This window comes from Nerophis lumbriciformis, linkage group LG10 (genome assembly GCF_033978685.3).
Source record: "Nerophis lumbriciformis linkage group LG10, RoL_Nlum_v2.1, whole genome shotgun sequence".
Classification (NCBI taxonomy): Eukaryota; Metazoa; Chordata; class Actinopteri; order Syngnathiformes; family Syngnathidae; genus Nerophis; species Nerophis lumbriciformis.
Window position 1 is genome coordinate 33913565 of NC_084557.2, and position 22802 is coordinate 33936366.

At 37.3% G+C, this 22802-nt stretch overlaps 2 protein-coding genes across 6 annotated transcripts in view; one reads left to right on the plus strand and one right to left on the minus strand.

Annotated features, from left to right (window-relative positions):
* Positions 1-16729, minus strand: part of ckap5 (cytoskeleton associated protein 5) — an 86623-nt gene extending 69894 nt beyond the window's left edge. For all 4 annotated transcript variants that reach the window (XM_061969788.2, XM_061969786.2, XM_061969787.2 and 1 more), the window contains exon 1: positions 16586-16729. The gene's annotated coding sequence lies outside the window, so the exon portion shown is untranslated. The remainder of the gene's footprint in view (positions 1-16585) is intronic.
* A 3609-nt stretch (positions 16730-20338) lies between these two features.
* Positions 20339-22802, plus strand: part of cstpp1 (centriolar satellite-associated tubulin polyglutamylase complex regulator 1) — a 28865-nt gene continuing 26401 nt past the window's right edge. Inside the window, exons 1-2 of one of the 2 annotated variants that reach the window (XM_061969784.2) lie at positions 20339-20536; positions 20619-20721. In XM_061969784.2, the coding sequence (XP_061825768.1) occupies positions 20482-20536; positions 20619-20721 (158 nt within the window). In that variant the 5' untranslated portion in view covers positions 20339-20481. The remainder of the gene's footprint in view (positions 20537-20618; positions 20722-22802) is intronic. The other variant, XM_061969783.2, reaches the window with a different exon arrangement.

A 22802-nucleotide genomic window follows, 5' to 3' on the forward strand; every position in this document is an offset into this window, starting at 1 on the left:
TATCAGTCTTGTATTTTGTTGATCCCTACAAAGTGTTTGCCTCTAGGTATTGTACTCATACTGTTTGACTGTAGCATGCATCTTAATTTGTATTTTCATTACCAAATTTGGAGGTGTTAAAAACGCCATGTAAAATCCCCAATGCTAATCAATAGCATGTATATAGCATATATAATGTAAATTACCATCAACATAGCACATTTTAAAAAGGGGAGCCTAATGTTCAAGTGCTTTTTGTAAGGAATACTTGCTTTGTTGGCATTGAAAATTGTAACTTTACCTCAAGACAGCCCACTATTATTACGCCTGTTTGCTCGCCAATTGCTTGAACCAATGCCAAGTATCCAACCGGATGTGAGGTCACCTGCAACCCATGTATCAAAAACTGGTACCGATTGATTTTGTGTGGGTCAGTACTCCGTTTAATCACTGGCTTTAACCCAGCATGAGACTTTGAACTGTTAAACTGTTTTTAACTTTTTAACTGCCTTTTATCTAACAAATTGCTCTTTCTGCTCTTTTTTATGTGCATATATATTTATTTTACCTCCGTTTTAAATTACCGGTATATGTTTTAGTCTGTCCTTTGCCTGCATTTATCTGCTTTTTGTTTGTGGTGTACAACCCTTTGTTTTTCAACTGTGGTTGTTTTTAAAGGGCTTTATAAATAAAGTTGGTGTGGTATGGTATGTTAGTACCATCAGATTGATTTTACGTGATTCAGTACTCGGTACAGAATTCGGTCGGTACCTATAAAAGATCCAAAATCTGTGCCCATTTCTATTTGACTCATTATGAGTAACCTTGAATGATAATCCAGACATTTACGGACACATGTAGTTAATAGAAACCGTAAACTCTGCACAATCACAGGAAAGCTACTTAAAAGGTCATCCTGCGATTTGATTTGCGATTTTAATAATTTATACATAAAAATGCATAAAACTGCAAAAATAACGAGTGAAGAAAGACAGTTTACTTTTAGACTGTCAATCAACATATTCTTGTTGCAAAGTGCCACACGGAACAATATGCAATTATTTACTTTGTCTACATCATGCTCTTAAACTGAAGAAATAATTGATAAAAAAAAACTATACCGTGTTCATAATGTAATGTAATCATAATATGATAATAATGCAAGTAACGATTTAAATGGATATCTACTTTTATCCGTCATTACTGTAGAATTGTTTACCATTGTACTGCTATAATACTATAGAATTGTTTACCATTATACTGCTATAATTGGAAGGTAAATACCTTTGTTATCCAAAATGAAAAAAAAAAGATATAAAATGGACTCATTTCTGTAAGCTAAAATTTTACCTAAATAGATATTGAACATTTTGAAGTGCATTTTACCCCAGTTAGAAAAATTTGGTTAGACATTGTCTTTTTGTGTATTGCTAACACGTGCTCGCGACGGCATTTTTGCTCGTTCGTCCGTGTTGATGTTGATATTGCCCATCCGATTTGAGGCTGAAATATTCCCACAATGGGACATTTGGCTTTGTAATCTTATGTTTTTCCTCCAAATTTGTGTTTCTTTGCGGCACTTCACACTGGCGGGTTGCAAGGCTCACTGTACTGTATATGTTTTTGCGATTAATCGTGAAGCCCTACAAAAAAGCTTTGATTACTATTCCAGGGCTGTACAGTGCAACCATCACATTTGCAACTAAAAATAAGTAATCAAGCTGCACAATTATGGCCAAAATAATATACACGATTATTTTCATTAATATTGAAATCACGATTATTTACTGTTAATTAAAACATATTTTATTGCACTTTCTATTTTAAACAAACAGTATATGAACTTGGCAATAATTTAAAAATGAAACTACATAAACCAGGGGTCACCAACGCACCAGGTAGCCCGTAAGGACCAGATGAGTAGCCCGCTGGCCTGGTCTAAAAAATAGCTCAAATAGCAGCACTTACCAGTGAGTTGCCTCTATTTTTTAAATATTATTTATTTACTAGCAAGCTGATCTCGCTTTGCTCGACATTTTTAATTCTAAAGAGAGACAAAACTCAAATAAAATTTGAAAATCCAAGAAAATATTTTAAAGACTTGGTCTTCACTAACTGACAAAGAAACAGATAACAGATTTGGTGTCCAGTTCAAAGTGTGACATGATTTATTTAAAAATTTGAGAGTTGACTTTTGTATTTTACATGAGTTATTATTTGTACAAACATGGTGCAATGTAATTCATGATTTGTTAAAAAATGTTAGTGGCTAGCTAGTTAAAATGGGATATTGTGATTTCACAAGACTGTCTTAGAAGTGATTATTTGAAAATGTTCAATTTGAAAAATGTGCACTAAGAGAAAATATAAAAAATAAAGTGTTGCATATTGATATTTATCTGTTTCTATATCAGTGGTTCTTAACTTTGTTGGAGGTACCGAACCCCACCAGTTTCATAGGCGCATTCACCGAACCCTCCTTTTTTTTTCAAATTCAAGACAACGTTATTATATGTTTTTGGTAACACTTTAGTATGGGGAACATATTCTAAGTAACAAAGACTTAATTTAGAGTAATTTGGTTCGGGTTAGGGTCAGAGGGTTAGGGTTATAATAAGGCCATGCCGAATAAGGCATTAATAAGTACTTAATAATGACTAGTTAAGAGCCAATATGTTACTAATTTGCATGTTAATAAGCAACTAATTAATGGTGAATATGTTCCCCATCAGAGGTGGGTAGTAACGCGCTACATTTACTCCGTTACATCTACTTGAGTAACTTTTGGGATAAATTGTACTTCTAAGAGTAGTTTTAATGCAACATACTTTTACTTAAGTATATTTATAGAGAAGGAACGGTACTTTTACTCCGCTACTTTTATCTACATTCAGCTCGCTACTCGCTACTAATTTTTATCGATCTGTTAATGCACGCTTTGTTTGTTTTGGTCTGTCAGACAGACCTTCAAAGTGTCTGCCTTACTGGTGACGTTTCACTTCGTTCCACCAATCAGATGCAGTCACTGGTGACGTTGGACCAATCAAACAGAGCCAGGTGGTCACATGACCTGACTTAAACAAGTTGAAAAACTTATTGGGGTGTTACCATTTAGTGGTCAATTGTACGGAATGTGTACTGTACTGTGCAATCTAATAATAAAAGTTCCAATCAATCAATCAAAAGTGTGAAGGAAAAAAGATACCTTTTTATTTCAAACGTACATCCCGTCAAAAGCCTAAAGACTGACCGCACATGAGGACGTTCCTGTCTTCACAATAAAAGTGCCGCTCCATCGCGCCTGCGCTTTCAAAACAAGAGTCTCCGAAAGCCAGCGCAAACAAGTTAGCAGGCTACGGAGTTTGACGCCAATATATTTCTTGTTAAGTGTATAAAAACGAATATGGAAGCTGGACAAATAAGATGCCAAAAACCCACCACTTTCATGTGGTATTAGACAGAAAGGAGGAACTTTTCTTCTCCTCCATTTGAAAATGTGGACGTTATAATCACAACTGTCTGATTACAATCAACGCAAGTCATCAGAATCAGGTAATACACCAACTTATATTCTAGTCTTCATGAAAGAAAGGAATCTATATGTTAAACATGCATGTATATTCATTAAAACACCTTTAACATGTAAACAAAAACAGCAAAAATAAATACATATAAATTATATACTGTATATATCAATGTATATGTATGTATGTATATATATATATATATATATATATATATATATATATATATATATACAGTATATATATATATATATATATATATATATATGATATGAGTGTGTATGTTACTCATCAGTTACTCAGTACTTGAGTAGTTTTCTCACAACATACTTTTTACTTTTACTCAAGTAAATATTTGGGTGACTACTCCTTACTTTTACTTGAGTAATAAATCTCTAAAGTAACAGTACTCTTACTTGAGTACAATTTCTGGCTACTCTACCCACCTCTGTTCCCCATACTAAAGTGTTACCATGTTTTTTTACTGGTGCACAAAATGAACCGTGCATGAACATCACCTTGTTCAAACAACAAAACCAACACGGTGCATAAACTCACAACAAATTACACACCTGCAAATCATTTTGACTTCTGCTGTTGCCGTATCCGTAATACGCCGATAGGGAGAAGTTTTTATCTACACGATGAGTCTGGTGTGTTTTGATCTCCGTCGAACCCCTGAGCCCGACTCACCGAACCCGTAGGGTTCGATCGAACCCAGGTTAAGAACCACTGTTCTATATATATTTATTGTGAGAAATTATTAAGATGATCAGTGTTTCCACAAAGATAAATATCATTAATTATTAAAAATAACAGAGTTAAAGGTAAATTGAGCAAATTGGCTATTTCTGGCAATTTATTTAAGTGTGTATCAAACTGGTAGCCCTTCGCATTAATCAGTACCCAAGAAGTAGCTCTTGGTTTCAAAAAGGTTGGTGACCCCTGACATAAACAATTCATTAATAATAAAATTTATAAAATACAAAGGACTGACTAAAAAATAAATGTCATTGCAGATGGATTGAAGCATTTCCGGTTTCTCGAAAATGGCAATGCGTGGGGTCGTGTTTTGCGGTTAAAATGTGTTAACATCGCCGACGATCACTCATTTAATCGTAGCTGCCAAAATCGTGAAAACGATTCTAATTTAAATAATCAACAAATTTCAACCCTTTCATTCTCATTTTTCTCCTATAACAAATCAGTAAGTGGATCAAATAGACTACGATTTGAGGAAAAGAAACATTGTTGTCAACAGACAATAAACGCCATAATAATCCATTTGCGCATCTGCTCAGCGCAGACGTGATCACAGCATCGGTGCTTTTGCGACATGCTAGCTTAGCTACTACCAAAACAATTTAGATTTTGTTTTAACAACTTAAAATACTAACTTGATAGTAACTTAATCCATGTTCCCACTGCTTGATGTTGTGCTCATTCATGTCGATGAAATAAACAGTCCATTGGCAGCGCTGAAAAATACTTTGAATGGCGGTCGCAGTTCTGTTTTGCCAGACGACGTCTGCGCATACATGCTGCTTCTGTTTAGACGGGAAACAGCGAAAGAGAACGCAAAAATGCCACTGAAGAAAAAGTGTTGCTGGTCAGCAGACAATTGCAGCTATATTTTGTGCTTCTAATGCGAATGATCAGACGAGCGAGAGTATTTTAACGTGGCCTCTACAAACTTCCGTCTGTCTCTTCTTTTCTCTAGGTGTGGCTCATCAACACATAAAAATCTCTGCACTTTTCAGATGACAATTTAATGTACTTTAACTTTTGCCCTACTCCGAACAAAAACAGGCACATCGATTGTTTTGTTTGTTGAAATCAGCACCTCATTTGATATTTGTTGTTACTAGTTTTCATTTAAATTTTACTAATTTATTTAGGTATTATGTTGTTAAAATGCTATCTTATTAGAATTGTGTATGTCATGCCTTTGTGGCAGTTTTGTTTCATTTCAGACACATTTTCAACATAAATGTACCCATCTATTATTATAACCATATCATAACAACACCAAAAAAAATATTTTTTTAGAAAAATTAGAATACAAGAAATAGAAAGGAATGCATAGTTTAAAAGGGGCTCAGCTGTTTGCAACTTGCTCTGTTATATTTTTTAAACAAAAATATAACAAGAACACCCCCAGCAAGCTTATGTAACCATTAGTGGTTTAACAGAACATAATATTTTAAGGTGTCTATATTCTTTACAATTACTGATTATCCATCCATATATCCATCCATCCATTTTCTACCGCCTGTCCCTTTTGGGTTTTGGGGTTGCGGGGGAGCTGGAGCCTATCCCAGCTGCACTCGGGTAGAAAACAGGGTACACCCTGGACAAGTCGCCACCTCATTGCAAGGCCAAGGTCTGAGGAATTAGTTTGGCGTTCATGTTTGTCACTTACTCCTCTCTCGTACACACATACGAGCAACACACAAAGCAAAGAGTTTTGTTTTTTTATAGCGGTACTATTGTGCTTGACAGCAGAGACAAGTATTTTTTTAGTACATGTCATATCAGAGGAGAGGAAATTGTGCAGACACAAACAAAACATCTGATCGAAAAATATTTAGATATAAAAATGGATTTTCTGATTGAATTAGTGGGTGTGTGGATTCTTCCAGCCGGCACCAATACAGTCACATAGACATTCTGAGTGCCTGCAAGTCCGCATTCGTGGCAGGATTACTGGTGAGCTGCAGCAGATAGTGAAACTAAAGTCACTGCTCCTTCTCAATGTTGTGTTTCCACTTCTATGCTAGTGTTAGACATATTTCTTTATTTTGTTCTTCTGGGCTGCACTTCCAGCTGTGTAAGGGGATGAGACACAACGCGATTGAACATTAATTATGTCGTGGAACGAGATGGTCGCATATGTTCACACACACACATTCACGGACACACACAAGATCACAGTCAATAAAGGTAGATAGTTCCGTACGGGATAATACCAAGTATTGTTGCTTCCCTACTGTTTACTACTGCGGTAACTTGTAACGGACTTTTCCGGCATGTTTGATCAAGGAAATATGCTCAGAGCTGATCACTGTGATCAAACTCAAATTAATCACAATCAACGATCATATCATCGCCCAGCTCTAATGAGTGCACATGTGTTACTGTGTACGTGTTTCTTGAGTGTTAACAGTAAAATTGTGTTATTTAGGCCATTTCATATAGCTCCTATTTTTTTTTCCATTTAGTAGCCCCTGTGGTAGTAGTGAAAAAGCTAACCGTGCAGTACAACCCTGTATTTAGTTGCTTCCATTAATTGTTAAATGAGTGTAAATAATAGCAACATTTAAAAATACGGACCACATGGAATGCCTGGAACTTAAAATACACAAACATAGATCCAATAGAGTGCACATGAGACCAGTGGTGCATGAGAGTGTGAGCCCTGTGTGATCTGTGTGCCGGCAAACAGCGAAGAGTGGCAGAGAGAAATGGTTAAGGGCCTAACGCAAAGGGCAGAAGCTTTAAAAAGTTTGGGATCATTTTTTAACTAAAAAGACAAAAAACATGGTGCACTGTCAAATGGAGCAGGCATTCCAAAACAATACAACATCGATGCTACAGTACTACCAGAAAGCACCCTTGGTATTTACAGGGCAGACAACCAGAAAAACAAGGTAAAAGTCTATTTTGGCAGGCAGCTAATGCCATCTTTTAAGCTTGACTTGCACAACAAAAGTTTTATTCAACACATGGGGGCAAGTAAAAACAGTTAGTATACAGTTTGCATGTTAATGCTAAAAAGTTTTCAAACAACACTTCAGTTAATATCTTTTTATGTGTTAAATTGTACAATACATACACATTTTAGAATATGTACATATCAAGGTTACTGAATTCACTCTTTATTTGGAAGTAGTGTTGTCCCGATACCAATATTTTGGTACCAGTACCAAATTGTATTTTGATACTTTAATACTTTTCTAAATAAAAGGGGACCACAAAAAATTGCATTATTGGCTTTATTTTAACAAAAAAAAATGTACAGTACATTAAACATTTGTTTATTATTGCAATTTTGTCCTTAAATAAAATAGTGAACATACAAGAAACTTGTATTTTAGTAGTAAGTAAGCAAACAAAGGCTCCTAATTAGTCTGCTGACGTATGCAGTAACATATTGTGTCATTTATCATTCTATTATTTTGTCAAAATGAATTATTAATCCACTTGTTCATTTACTGTTAATATCCGTTTACTTTCTCTCTCTTTTTTTTGTTTGTTTAATGAATTTATTAATCAATCAACAAAACAATAGACAACAACACCACAACAATGCAATCCAATTCCAAAACCAAACCCGTCCCAGCAACATTAAAAACAACAATAAACAGAGCAATTGAGGACACACAAATCCAAATGTAGTGAAACAAAAATGAACATTAACAACAACAGCATCAATATTAGTAACAATTTCAAGATAGCAGTGATTAAAAAAGCCCTCATTGATATCATCATTAAAAACATTAATAAAAAATAATTAAAAAACTAGAAATGAACATTCTCTTTTAACATGGTGGTGGCTGACCGGTACTTTTTAGAGGCGGTATAGTACCGAATATGATTCATAAGTAACGCGGTATTATACCAATACCGGTATACCGTACAACCCTATTTGGAAGTCAATGAAAGTGCCAAAACACTATCATATTTTCCCTAAATTAAGTATATAATAAAGTGTGTTTTATCCGATTAATCTAAAAAACAAATCGATAGATTATAGGATTACTAAAATAATAGATAGCTGCAGCTATTCATGGAACAATAAACGGTACAATGATAAACTGTGGTACAATTCCTGACTGTTAGAATTAGTGTTTTAAATTAAAATTATTGTAAAACCGAAATTGACAACACATTGATCACAAACTGGTGATACTGCTCATTTACTGTCGACGCATGCTAGCAATAGCTCATTAGATAGCTTAAACACGAATACAAGAGACTATATACACCAATCTAAACGTGTATAAACACATTGCTGTCTGAGCAACTAAACTATTCAATTGTGTACATTGAATCCACAGACTGTATTATCTTAGATGTATAATTTATACTCGAAAGAATAATGACAACAGGAAGCGAACTTGCGTGACATCACATAAACCGGAAGTGATGCGCCCAAAACCTGTTTACCGGTATTAATAATTTTAAAAAAACACTTTAAAACACAAAGCACATTCAACAATACTGTGATAATGATAACCGTGATAATTTGTGTCACAATAACCGTGATATGAAATGTTCATATTGTTACATCCCTAGCTGCAGCCCAAGATCAAGCGTGATTTTGGTGTGCAAACAAATGTGTTTCTGATTAAAAAATGTCTCTTACCTGCTGACAGCTGGGGCAACTCTGACAAAGGCTGAAGTGTCAGTCGAAACCTTCAGCAGGTAAGAGACATCTCTTACTCAAAAAACTTATACTTAGCAGCAGCCCTTGTCAATATGTAAAATTTGATGTAATACTTGCCAAAACAGTGGTTTATAAATAGGACTAAGTGCTGTCATGTCAGCTCAGTAATATTTGCTCACATGTACCCCTGCAAACTTAAAAGCTTTAGCACGTGACGGACTAATGCACATCCAGGGCGGGGCTGTGGGTTCCATTTCATATCGATTGAGATTCATCGAGCAAAAATGTAAGAGGACAGTGGAATCTCTGAAGTCAAAATCCCTGAAGTTCACTTCTAAAAGTTGTGCTAAACTCTTAAGAGATTAATCCTGCATGATTATTTGAAATGCAAAACATTAGTAAAACTAACAGGACTTCAACCCTCAAAGGTTTTTATTGCGGGTGACTTTGTACTGTGTTTTACCACTGTGATGAAGATGCGGCATGTGAGCACCCTTTGAGAAAAAAAGAGGAACATTTCTATCAGCACAAAAGTGTTGCCACGCAAGCCTCGACAGAAAATTATTATTATATTTCATGCGATTGGGTAGATTTCTACATTACATTTTACCTTTAGATTTATCTCATCTACCTTTATCTCTATCTAAAATAATATAAATCAATTTAATAAAGTCAAAATGCAAATAAGGCAACAAGAAAAGTATCCCACACTTCTCTTTTTAAAGTAAATTTGTACAGCCGATATGGGCATCTATCTACAAACCCTGTTTCCGTATGAGTTGGGAAATTGTGTTAGATGTAAATATAAACGGAATACAATTATTTGCAAATCCTTTTCAACCCATATTCAATTGAATGCACTACAAAGACAAGATATTTGATGTTCAAACTCAAACTTTTTTTTTTTTTGCAAATAATAATTAACTTATAATTTCATGGCTGCAACACGTGCCAAAGTAGTTGGGAAAGGGCATGTTCACCACTGTGTTACGTGGCCTTTCCTTTTAACAACACTCAATAAACAACTGGGAACTGAGGAAACTAATTGTTGAAGCTTTGAAAGTGGAATTCTTTCCCTTTTTTGTTTTATATAGAGCTTCAGTCGTTCAACAGTCCTGGGTATCCGCTTTCGTATTTTACGCTTCATAATGCGCCACACATTTTCGATAGGAGACAGGTCTGGACTGCAGGCGTACCAGGAAAGTACACGCACTCTTAATTTACGAAGCCACGCTGTTGTAACACGTGCTGAATGTGGCTTGGCATTGTCTTGCTGAAATAAGCAGGGGCGTCCATGAAAAAGACGGCGCTTAGATGGCAGCATATGTTGTTCCAAAACCTGTATGTACCTTTCAGCATTAATGGTGCCTTCACAGATGTGTAAGTTACCCATGCTTTGGGCACTAATGCACCCCCATACCATCACAGATACTGGCTTTTGAACTTTGCGTCGATAACAGTCTGGATGGTTAGCTTCCCCTTTGGTCCGGATGACACGATGTCGAATATTTCCAAAAACAATTTGAAATGTGGACTCGTCAGACCACAGAACACTTTTCCACTTTGCATTAGTCCATCTTAGATAATCTCGGGCCCAGAGAAGTCGGCGGCGTTTTTGGATGTTGTTGATAAATGGCTTTCGCTTTGCATAGTAGAGCTTTAACTTGCACTTACAGATGTAGCGACCAACTGTATTTAGTGACAGTGGTTTTCTGAAGTGTTCCTGAGCCCATGTGGTGATATCCTTTAGAGATTGATGTCGGTTTTTGATGCAGTGCCGTCTGAGGGATCGAAGGTCACGGTCATTCAATGTTGGTTTCCGGCCATGCCGCTTACGTGGAGTGATTTCTCCAGATTCTCTGAACCATTTGATGATATTATGGACCGTAGATGTTGAAATCCCAACATTTCTTGCAATTGCACTTTGAGAAACGTTGTTCTTAAACTGTTCAACAATTTGCTCACGCATTTGTTGACAAAGTGGTGACCCTCGCCCCATCCTTTCTTGTGAAAGACTGAGCATTTTTTGGGAAGCTGTTTTTATACCCAATCATGGCACCCACCTGTTCCCAATTAGCCTGCACACCTGTGGGATGTTCCAAATAAGTGTTTGATGATTATTCCTCAACTTTATCAGTATTTATTGCCACCTTTCCCAACTTCTTTTTCACGTGTTGCTGGCATAATATTCTAAAGTTAATGATTATTTGCAAAAAAAAAAAAAAAAAATGTTTATCAGTTTGAACATCAAATATCTTGTCTTTGTAGCATATTCAACTGAATATGGGTTGAAAATGATTTGCAAATCATTGTATTCCGTTTATATTTACATCTAACACAATTTCCCAACTCATATGGAAACGGGGTTTGTACATCAACTATATGATTTGCCTGAGGAGCTGGACAGGACAAAAATAAATAAATAAAAATTAGGCAAAAATATGATTTATTCGATTGGGATATTCGATTGAATACTCGATTACTAAACTATTTGATAGCTGCAGCTCTAGCGTGGAACACCGCAGAGTAGGGCTGCACGATTAATCGACATCAAATAGACAAAGTCTTAATTGGTGCGATAAATAACCGCAAGAGGCTGAGGTTTTTTTTGGGGGGGGGGGGGGGGGGGGGGGGGGTTCTCCGCCGTCACCAACATTTGGCTGTTGAAATTGCGTTTTCTTTTGTTTGTCTATGGTGCAATCTAATGCGCGCAACATGTATTATTTCTTCTTTGGGGGTGGGGGGGTTTGTTGTGTTTTACTTTTGTTGCTTTATGTAGAAATAGCATCTCTGAAGTGGAAGCTGATTGCATCAGCTCTATTAAAAAAATGGACCTTTGTGGTCTTTAATGTTTCCCTTGTTTTTCATCCAAGATGGCACCGAGGATAGCCGCCACGGACGGTACTGCGCTCTCTCGTAGTGGTAGTGTTTTTCTTTGTTTTTGCATTTAACAAAGAGAGCACACTCTACCAGGTCAAATTTGTTGGACAAAACGCTGAATTGATGATAAAAATGTGTCGCCGACAAAGTTATTTGTCGATAAATCGCTCCTGTTTTTTCGCACAAAGACGAACATGGGTGAGCAAAAGAAAGAATAAATGGCTGTGGTCATTGGCAACAACACTGTGAGCAAAAACTAAAAAAGTAAGGGAACATGTAACACTAAACATGTCAAACACGAGTAACTTGCTCCATTTGCAAATCAGAACTTACATTTGCTGCTTTAGCTTGTTGCTGCTATATTAACATCATGAGCTGGTGAGCTTTCTCGCCTCGGAGCTGGTGAAAGTTTATTCTAGATCATGAGTAATGTCTCTCACCTGGATAGTAGAAGGATGAGGACATAATCCAACAAGTTGGTCAACTATGGCATCCAATTTAGATCCGAGAATGACGAGAAAGACACAAAAAGACGCTTGGTTCCACACCCCTTTTTTCTTTGCGAGGATAAGGAAGCATTTTTTCATCTAAACGAGAATATCTCAACATCCTAGCAGTCGGCATCCCAGTGAGAGCAGACATTGTACAGTTAGTGATATTTTATTATGTTTGCTGGCTCTCATGATGTCCGCAGTGAGTAATCAGTGCTGTTGTCGAAGGAAAAAGAGAACGTAGTTATGTGTTTAAATTATTACACCGCCGTAGGGCTGGGCGATATGGCCTTTTTTTAATATCTCGATATTTTTAGGCCATGTCATGATACATGATATATATCTCGATATTTTGCCTTAGCCTTGAATGAACACTTGATGCATATAATCACACCAGTATGATGATTCTACGTGTCTACATTAAAACATTCTTGTTCATACTGCATTATTATATGCTCATTTTAAACTTTCATGCATAGAGGGAAATCAAAACTAAGTCAATTTACCAAAAGTGTATTTATTAAACAGTTATTAAGCAGTGGCACAAACATACATGTCATTCAAAACAGAAAGTGCAAGATTGTCAGAGACATTTTAAAACAAGCTATTAGTGCACTTTTGTGAATGATGTCACTAAGATTACATATCAAAACAACACTAAATTAAAGTGCACTTTTTGTACAGAACGCCACTACAATAGTTTAAAACAAATAAAGTGCACTTTTGTGCAGGATGTCACACAAGATATTTCAATAACTGTCAAATAAATATGAGCTGCATAATAATAACTCAAATAGTGTACGTCCTTCGCTATGTGGTAAGTTCCGGCGGACGTTATCTCCTTATGTTGTGTACTATTTTTTTCATACGGTGTTGATGTGGAAATGGTTGCCTCTGCATTTTGTTGGTGTGGCACCGAACGGAGATGTTGACGTGCGGAGTAAGCACTCTTCATTCTCTACCAGGCGACTTTTCAAATGATGCTACATATTAACAGTAATGCTACTTTTTGTAGCAACGCTTTTGCCCCACACTTGACAAATGACGGTTGTCTGTTACACATATTCCCACTTGAAGCCAAACCACCGCCAGAAGATGGACACCCTGCTGTTTTTCTTGGGAATTAATTCTTCTTTCATTTGTTACCAGATTCACACCTTCTTTCTCTCGTATTACCACTCGCACCACAGCTAATGATACCCATGCTGCTACCTCTCTGCTCCGCGAGGGCGTATGCGTTTGTGACGTATGTAAGAAGGTGCGCTTGTTTAAGTCTCTGTGAGAAGGAGAGACAAAGAGTGGGAAGAGCCTGTAGTGTAATGCCCGCAGCTAAAAGCAACTGTGTGAGAACGTATACTCGAATATCACGATATAGTCATTTTCTATATCGCACAGAGACAAACCCGTGATATATCGAGTATATCGATATATCGCCCAGCCCTACACCGCCGTATGCCTAAAATGAGCTAAACACGTAAATATTACAGGTTTTTATCAATGTGCCCATTACTACATATACATATATATATAGATATATTAGGGCTGGGCGATATATCGAGTTTGCAAGATGTATCGATATATTTTTAAACAAGATATGAATTAAGAAAATATCGTAATATTGATATAATTTATTTCACGTTAAAATGACCAAACGCCGCTTATTTGTAATGTTCCTTGTTCTCCCCCGCTCCCCCTCCACGGGCTACTAAACCCCTCCCCTTCCTCCTTCCAAGACGTGCTTGCACGTAAAAGAACATCCATGATTGGTTGTTTACTATGATTAGTCAAGATTGGTTGAAATTAGGCCAATCAGGGGCAAGATAGGGCGGGTCATGATACCAGGAAGGGAAATCACAACAGACATCCCAAATGATCCCAAAAATCGATTTTTTTTTCAATTCAACACGATTCTCGATTCAAAAACGATTTTTTTTTCCCGATTCAAAACGATTCTCTATTCATTCAATACATAGGATTTCAGCAGTATCTACCCCAGTCTGCTGACATGCAAGCAGAGTAGTAGATTTTTGTAACAAGCTTTTATAAATTGTAAAGGACAATGTTTTATCAGCGGATTGCAATAATGTAAATTTGTTTTAACTATTAAATGAACCAAAAATATGACTTATTTTATCTTTGTAAAAATATTGGACACAGCGTGTTGTCAAGCTTATGAGATACGATGCAAGTGTAAGCCACTGTGACACTATTGTTCTTTTTTTTTAATTTTTATAAATGTTTAATGATAATGTCAATGAGGGATTTTTAATCACTGCTATGTTGAAATTGTAACTAATATTGATACTGTTGTTGATAATTTTCATTTTTGTTTCGCTACTTTTGGTTTGTTCTGTGTCGTGTTTGTGTCTCCTCTCAATTGCTCTGTTTATTGCAGTTCTGAGTGTTGCTGGGTCGGGTTTGGTTTTGGAATTGGATTGCATTGTTATGGTATTGCCGTGTATTGTTTTGCTGGATTGATTAATAAAAAAAAATTAAAAAAATTAAAATATTTTTTTTTTAAATAAATAAAAAAATCGATTTTTTAAAAATGAGAATCGATTCTGAATCGCACAACGTGAGAATCGCGATTCGAATTCGAATCAATTTTTTCCCACACCCCTAGTGCAGGGGTGTCAAACTCAAATACAGAGTGGGCCAAAATGTAAAACTGAACAAAGCCGCGGGCCAAGGTTGAACAAATTTGCTTTAACACTGAATATGGAACAATCAACGCTTATATAACTTAATAGTGCAAAATCAACTTTCAAAAAACAAACAAAAAAACATCAATGGTATATTAAATACAATTTAAATAAAAAATGTAATGCCTCTTTTCTATTTGCAGCCTTCTGATGTAAATATCAACAGTAACTTTTTCCACAGGCTAATACATTTTCAAATAAAATAACAATGAGATGGGCAGGGTTTGGTGGTAGCGGGGGTGTATATTGTAGCGTCACAGAAAAGTTAGTGCTGCAAGGGGTTCTGGTTATTTGCTATGTTGTGTTTATGTTGTGTTACGGTGCGGTTGTTCTCCCGAAATGTGTTTGTCATTCTTGTTTGGTGTGGGTTCACAGTGTGGCGCATATTTGTAACAGTGTTAAAGTTGTTTATATGGCCACCCTCAGTGTGACCTGTATGGCTGTTGATCAAGTATGAGTTGCATTCATTTATGTGTGTGTACAATCCGCATATATTATGTGACTTTGCCGGCACGCTGTTTGTATGGAGGAAAAGCGGACGTGACGGCAGGTTGTAGAGAACGCTAAAGGCAGTGCCTTTAAGGCACGCCCCCAATATTGTTGTCCGGGTGGAAATCGGGAGAATGGTTGCCCCGGGAGATTTTCGGGAGGGGCACTGAACTTCGGGAGTCTCCCGGGAAAATCGGGAGGGTTGGCAAGTATGAGTATTAGCAGTGAATGCGGTGTTACAGCGGCACTGCCACTGTATAATACCGGCGGGCCAGCTCTAATGTTAATTTGATATTGCCTCAAGGGCCAAATTAAATTACACGGCCAAATTTGGCCCGCGGGCCAGAGTTTGACACCCATGCCCTAGTGTGAATGCTTTGGCGCATCCATCCATCCATTTTCTACCGCTTGTCCCTTTTGGGGTCGCGGGGAGTGCTGGAGCTCAGCTGCATTCGGGCGGAAGGCGGGGTACAACCTGGACAAGTCACCACCGCATTCACACAGTAATAAGAATAAATAGATTAATTTTGGTGTAGAAAAACATATGTGTGAATGCTTTGGAGCATTCACACATATGGTTTTTTAAACAGGAAGACAATACAGACGTTGGTATCGATATGTTTCATGTTTGGACAGCAAGCATCAGTACCACATATGGTCACATGACTACAAAACAACACACAACAAATAAGACCAGAGACATTTTGGAAGGAGACTTAAGATGGAGTTTGTGGGCAAGATGATAGAAGTGTGTGTTAAAAGGCGGGTGATCGTTGTACATCAGCAGCAGTTGTAACATGCTACACTAGCAGCTCACCGCGCTAATTAGCATGAAAGACACTTCCGCAGATAAAAAGACAAGCACTATATATTGACATTTAAATGACAATACACAGCAGCTGTCAAACATACGTGGCTACGTGTGTCATCGAGCAGGTTCCCGTGGGAAATGCGTGATGTTTGCAGCGCACCGTGGCCGCCTTTAGCTGCTATGTGAGCTAACCATCGGCGCCAACACAAACAGGCCGATCAACGCAACGCACATCGTCAAACATCGCTATATTATGCCGGCTATGCGTAGAATACACATTTTAATTAAGGCGAGACAATACTTTGAAGTGGATGTAATACCTGTTTTTGGGGGCTCGTAGGAGACAATACGATGCGAGTTGTCCGAGGAGACGAAGGCGAAAATGCATTGACTTTAGGCGTTGTGATGGGTCGTTCGCGAACGATGCTGCACTTAAAGCACGCTCTTTGATGTGAACGTCGGGAGCCGGTCGTTTGTGTCTGGATTATCGTCCATGAATTGTTCAATCTCTATATAAATGACATTTGTAAAGTTACAGAAGAGTTAAAGTTAGTATTATTTGCGGATAATACAACAGCGTTTTGTTCAGGAGAGAACACACAGAAGCTAATACAAATAATAACAGAAGAAATGAACAAATTAAATCCAATCAATCCAATCCAATCCACTTTATTTATATAGCACATTTAAACAACAACGTTTCCAAAGTGCTGCACAACAAAATTAAAAATAATATTATAATGTACAGGGTGTACCCCGCCTTCCGCCCGATTGTAGCTGAGATAGGCTCCAGCGCACCCCGCGACCCCAAAGGGAATAAGCGGTAGAAAATGGATGGATGGATTATAAACAATATTAAAAATAATATTAAAAACAATATTAAAAACAATAATCAAATATTGTTCTTAGCTCCACCAATGACAGAATAAAAACAAAAAATAAAAAAATATAGAACCAATATGAAAACAATATAAAAATAAATATGATTAAAAACGATTTTAAAGGAAAAAAAACAATTAAAACAGTAAATAGAAATCATAATTTCTAAAAAAAAAACAAAAAAAAAACCACAGAGGACAACAGAGGACCACTCACGTAGCGTTAAAAGCCAAAGAATAAAAGTGGGTCTTAAGACGAGACTTAAAACACTCGAACATGGAGGGGCAGAGTGTTCCAGAGCTTAGGGCCGACCACAGAGAAGGCCCCGTCTCCCCTGGATTTAAGTCTGGTCTTGGGCACCACGAGCTGGAGCTGGCACTCGGACCTCAGAGCGCGCGTAGGAGTGTAAATTTGGATGAAGTCCGAGATATACCGAGGTGCCAGTCCATGTAAAACTTTAAAAACAAACTAAAAATTAAAAGGGATGGTTTGACAAAAACAGACTATCTTTGAATCTCAGTAAAACAAAAATAATGCTATTTGGTAACAGTAGAGGCTTCACGGTGGCAGAGGGGTTAGTGCATCTGCCTCACAATACGAAGGTCCTGAGTAGTCTTGGGTTCAATCCCGGGCTCGGGATCTTTCTGTGTGGAGTTTGCATGTTCTCCCCGTGACTGCGTGGGTTCCCTCCGGGTACTCCGGCTTCCTCCCACCTCCAAAGACATGCACCTGGGGATAAGTTGATTGGCAACACTAAATTGGCCCTAGTGTGTGGATGTGAGTGTGAATGTTGTCTGTCTATCTGTGTTGGCCCTGCGATGAGGTGGCGACTTGTCCAGGGTGTACCCCGCCTTCCGCCCGATTGTAGCTGAGATAGGCTCCAGCGCCCCCCGCAACCCCAAAGGGAATAAGCGGTAGAAAATGGATGGATGGATGGATGGTAACAGTAGAAGAGAAAGTCAAACACAAATACAAATGGATGGATGTTATATGTGTGACATGTATTTTATGTTGCACGATTGCACCAAGAAAAATTCCGAGTTTGTGAACCCGTTCTCAAACAATGGCAATAAAAACTATTCTGATTCTGATTCTGATTCTGATTCTGAATAGAAATTGAAAGAGTAAATGAAACCAAATTTCTAGGTATAATGATTGATGATAAATTGAACTGGAAATCTCATGTAAAAAAATCATACAACATAAAGTCGCGAGAAACACGTCAATAATGAATAAAGCAAAACATGTTCTACACCAAAAATCACTTCATATTCTCTTCTGCTCGCTAGTGTTACCATATCCGAGTTATTTTGTAGAAATATGGGGAAATAACTACAAAAGTACACTTCATTCACTAACAGTGTTACAAAAAAGATCAGTTAGAATAATACATAATGTTGGATATGGAGAACATACTATCCCTTTATTTATTGAATCAAAAGTACTGAAATTTCACGACATAGTGAATTTGCATACAGCTAAAATTATACACAAAGCAAACTACTGCTACCTAAGAATGTACAACAGTTCTTAGAGAAGAATGTAATTTAAAATATTTGTACGCATGTACAACACTTAAGACCTTCAGTATATCAGTGTGTGGTATTAAATTATGGAATGGATTAAGCAAAGAAATCAAACAATGTACTAATATGATCCACTTCAAGAAACTCTTTAAACTTAAAGTGTTTACAAAGTACAAAGAAGAACCATGATGAACATTCTGAATTTATCTCATCCATCCATGAATTTTCTAGATAATCTTACTCATCTCACCATATGAAATATAACTTATTTCACTTATTATTTATTTATTTATTTTAATTGTTATTACTTATGGAGTATATTGTGAATAAATTGAAAACAGGAAGTGAACAAAAGTGTTAGCAACTGCTATGTAAAGGAGAAGGGGTAGGATTAAATAAGCTCTGCTTCTTCCTCCTCCTTTTCGAACATGTTGAATAGAGAAACTGGAAATTGTGATCTATCATGTTGTATGCATGCATGTTCCAAATAAACTCAAACTCAACTCAACTCAATGTTTTTGTGATGTTTGTGAGATTTGTAACATCGATTTATAGAAAGACATGACAGCCGGAACGCCAACATTTCCCACAGTAGTTCGCAAGGGTGTTAAGGGTAGTGCAAACGATTGTTAATGTGAAAGAACAGCATTATTTATGTTTATATTGTCACCAAAAGTCAAGGCCACAAATACACTCCTTTCCTAGAAACCGTTTTAACAAAAGCAGTGGAAGAAAATCAGTATGAAATAAAGAATGAATATGTTAATTAAGAAGAAAAAAAAAGTTATAGCTATATAATCATATTAACATTATGAATACATTTTGACGTGTGCCAAATTGAACAACCAAAAACTACATGGAGTCATTTGGGAGCCAGAAGACTCAAATTGGTTTAGGGAGTCGATCCACAACAACCTGATCCTTTAAAAGAGCCTCTTTAGTACATAGGACTTCTATCAAGTTTTATATAATGGTCATCAGCACAACCTAGGTTACGATTTCCGGTAAACAATAAAATCAACACTGCATTATCTACCAATTAAGTTAATTTGTTTTTTCGTAGTTCTTATATGTTCTATTGATGGGCTAATATGCAATACATCAACGTAATGTGTATTTTTGGAAGAAATGTGGGTTGTTTTATCTGACAAGCTCAGCATTACTTCCGGTTTTGTCACTCGTTGATGACGTCTGACTTGTTTCATAAATTTGAATTGTCTCCAGGGCCGAGAACGAGGGGGGGGTCTGAGAGAGGAGTTTATTTTAAAAAAACCCATATTTGTATTCAACAAAGCCAGTTTTGTTGCATCAACTAACGACCTTTAGACAAACCTTGCTTCTCGCTATAGTTGTAATTGTTCATATTGGTAAAGTACTGGCATTGAAATCTGTGTGCGTCACGACATTCACACTGATTGGTCGAAATTCAAAAACCAAACCCCGCCCTCGGGTGTAACGTTTTGAGGTCAGGAGACAACAATAGTTTCTTTGGTTGGAATTTGGCTAAATAATGTTTGTACTTTTTTCCACTTGTTTATAGCTATCTAAATTTTTCATTATGTACGACAATAACCCGAAAGAAGAAAAATACTATTTTTACATGACGTCACCGTGAAGTGACAGAACGAATCTTTCGAGCTTGTGTTTCTTAACGACAATTAAAAATGTGACTCACAATATCCGGTTTGTCCTAGAAACCGCCATATCCGGACAGGGCGGAAATGTAATAGCTTGCAAAAAGACAACCAATGTTAGCGAGTACAGGATTTTGCTTTCATTACTGTCTTCATTTTTAGAGGTTTAATCGCTATATGACGTCAGGAATGAACTGTTTTAACCCAGCTGTCACGGTTGACGAATACCTCGGTGAGTTGTGTTTTCTTCACATTTGCAGGTCTTTCAAACAACAGTTCGCTGAATGTGAAATATGTTGTTGTGTCATTCACAGCGGAGACTAATGTGCTGTTTTACCTGAGTGATGCTTTGGCTCAGCTGCTGGAACACAAAGAAGAATATACCAATGTTGGCGTCACCCGCTACTTTGCTGAATAGTAAATTACATCTAATTCTCATTCACCAGACAGTGTAGTTCAATGTTCTGCAGATACCTAGTAGTGTTATAATTGTTATACTATTGTGGTACTGGTTACTATAATTAGGTATGTGTGTAAAATTTCAAAGATTCATTGATTTACATAAAAAAACAGTATTATCAGACATGACTTGTAAAAGGTGATTCCACTGATATAAGTTAGGTTTTACTGTGATACATATTTTACTATAGACAAAATGCACTATTTCTGGTCAACTTCTTAGTACTAATCCAATAGGGATCAAGATTTTAGGTGTGACATTTTTGTTAAGTGAATTATATTAATACAGCGCATTTCTCTAGTACAAACCCCGTTTCCATATGAGTTGGGAAATTGTGTTATATGTAAATATAAACGGAATACAATGATTTGCAAATCCTTTTCAACCCATATTCAATTGAATGCACTACAAAGACAAGATATTTGATTTTCAAACTCAAACTTTTATTTATTTTTTGCAAATAATAATTAACTTAGAATTTCATGGCTGCAACACGTGCCAAAGTAGTTGGGAAAGGGCATGTTCACCACTGTGTTACATGGCCTTTCCTTTTAACAACACTCAGTAAACGTTTGGGAACTGAGGAGACACATTTTTTAAGCTTCTCAGGTGGAATTCTTTCCCATTCTTGCTTGATGTACAGCTTAAGTTGTTCAACAGTCCGGGGGTCTCCGTTGTGGTATTTTAGGCTTCATAATGCGCCACACATTTTCAATGGGAGACAGGTCTGGACTACAGGCAGGCCAGTCTAGTACCCGCACTCTTTTACTATGAAGCCACGTTGATGTAACACATGGCTTGGCATTGTCTTGCTGAAATAAGCAGGGGCGTCCATGGTAACGTTGCTTGGATGGCAACATATGTTGCTCCAAAACCTGTATGTACCTTTCAGCATTAATGGCGCCTTCACAGATGTGTAAGTTACCCATGTCTTGGGCACTAATACACCCCCATACCATCACAGATGCTGGCTTTTCAACGTAGCGCCTATAACAATCCGGATGGTTCTTTTCCTCTTTGGTCCGGAGGACACAACGTCCACAGTTTCCAAAAACAATATGAAATGTGGACTCGTCAGACCACAGAACACTTTTCCACTTTGTATCAGTCCATCTTACATGAGCTCAGGCCCAGTGAAGCCGACGGCGTTTCTGGGTGTTGTTGATAAACGGTTTTCGCCTTGCATAGGAGAGTTTTAACTTGCACTTACAGATGTAGCGACCAACTGTAGTTACTGACAGTGGGTTTCTGAAGTGTTCTTGAGCCCATGTGGTGATATCCTTTACACACTGATGTCGCTTGTTGATGCAGTACAGCCTGAGGGATCGAAGGTCACGGGCTTAGCTGCTTACGTGCAGTGATTTCTCCAGATTCTCTGAAACTTTTGATGATATTACAGACCGTAGATGGTGAAATCCCTAAATTCCTTGCAATAGCCGGTTGAGAAAGGTTTTTCTTAAACTGTTCAACAATTTGCCCACACATTTGTTGACAAAGTGGTGATCCTCGCCCCATCCTTGTTTGGGAATGACTGAGCATTTCATGGAAGCCGCTTTTATACCCAATCATGGCACCCACCTGTTCCCAATTAGCCTGCACAACTGTGGGATGTTCCAAATAAGTGTTTGATGAGCATTCCTCAACTTTATCAGTATTTATTGCCACCTTTCCCAACTTCTTTGTCACGTGTTGCTGGCATCAAATTCTAAAGTTAATGATTATTTGCAAACAAAAAAGTGTTTATCAGTTTGAACATCAAATATGTTGTCTTTGTAGCATATTCAACTGAATATGGGTTGAAAATGATTTGCAAATCATTGTATTTCGTTTATATTTACATCTAACACAATTTCCTAACTCATATGGAAACGGGGTTTGTAAATCAAATCGCTTCACATAGTCCATCCATCCATTTACTACCGCTTGTCCCTTTCGGGGTCGCGGGGGGTGCTGGAGTCTATCAGCTGCATTCGGGTGGTAGGCGGGGTACACCCTGGACAAGTCACCACCTCATCACAGGGTCAACACAGATAGACAG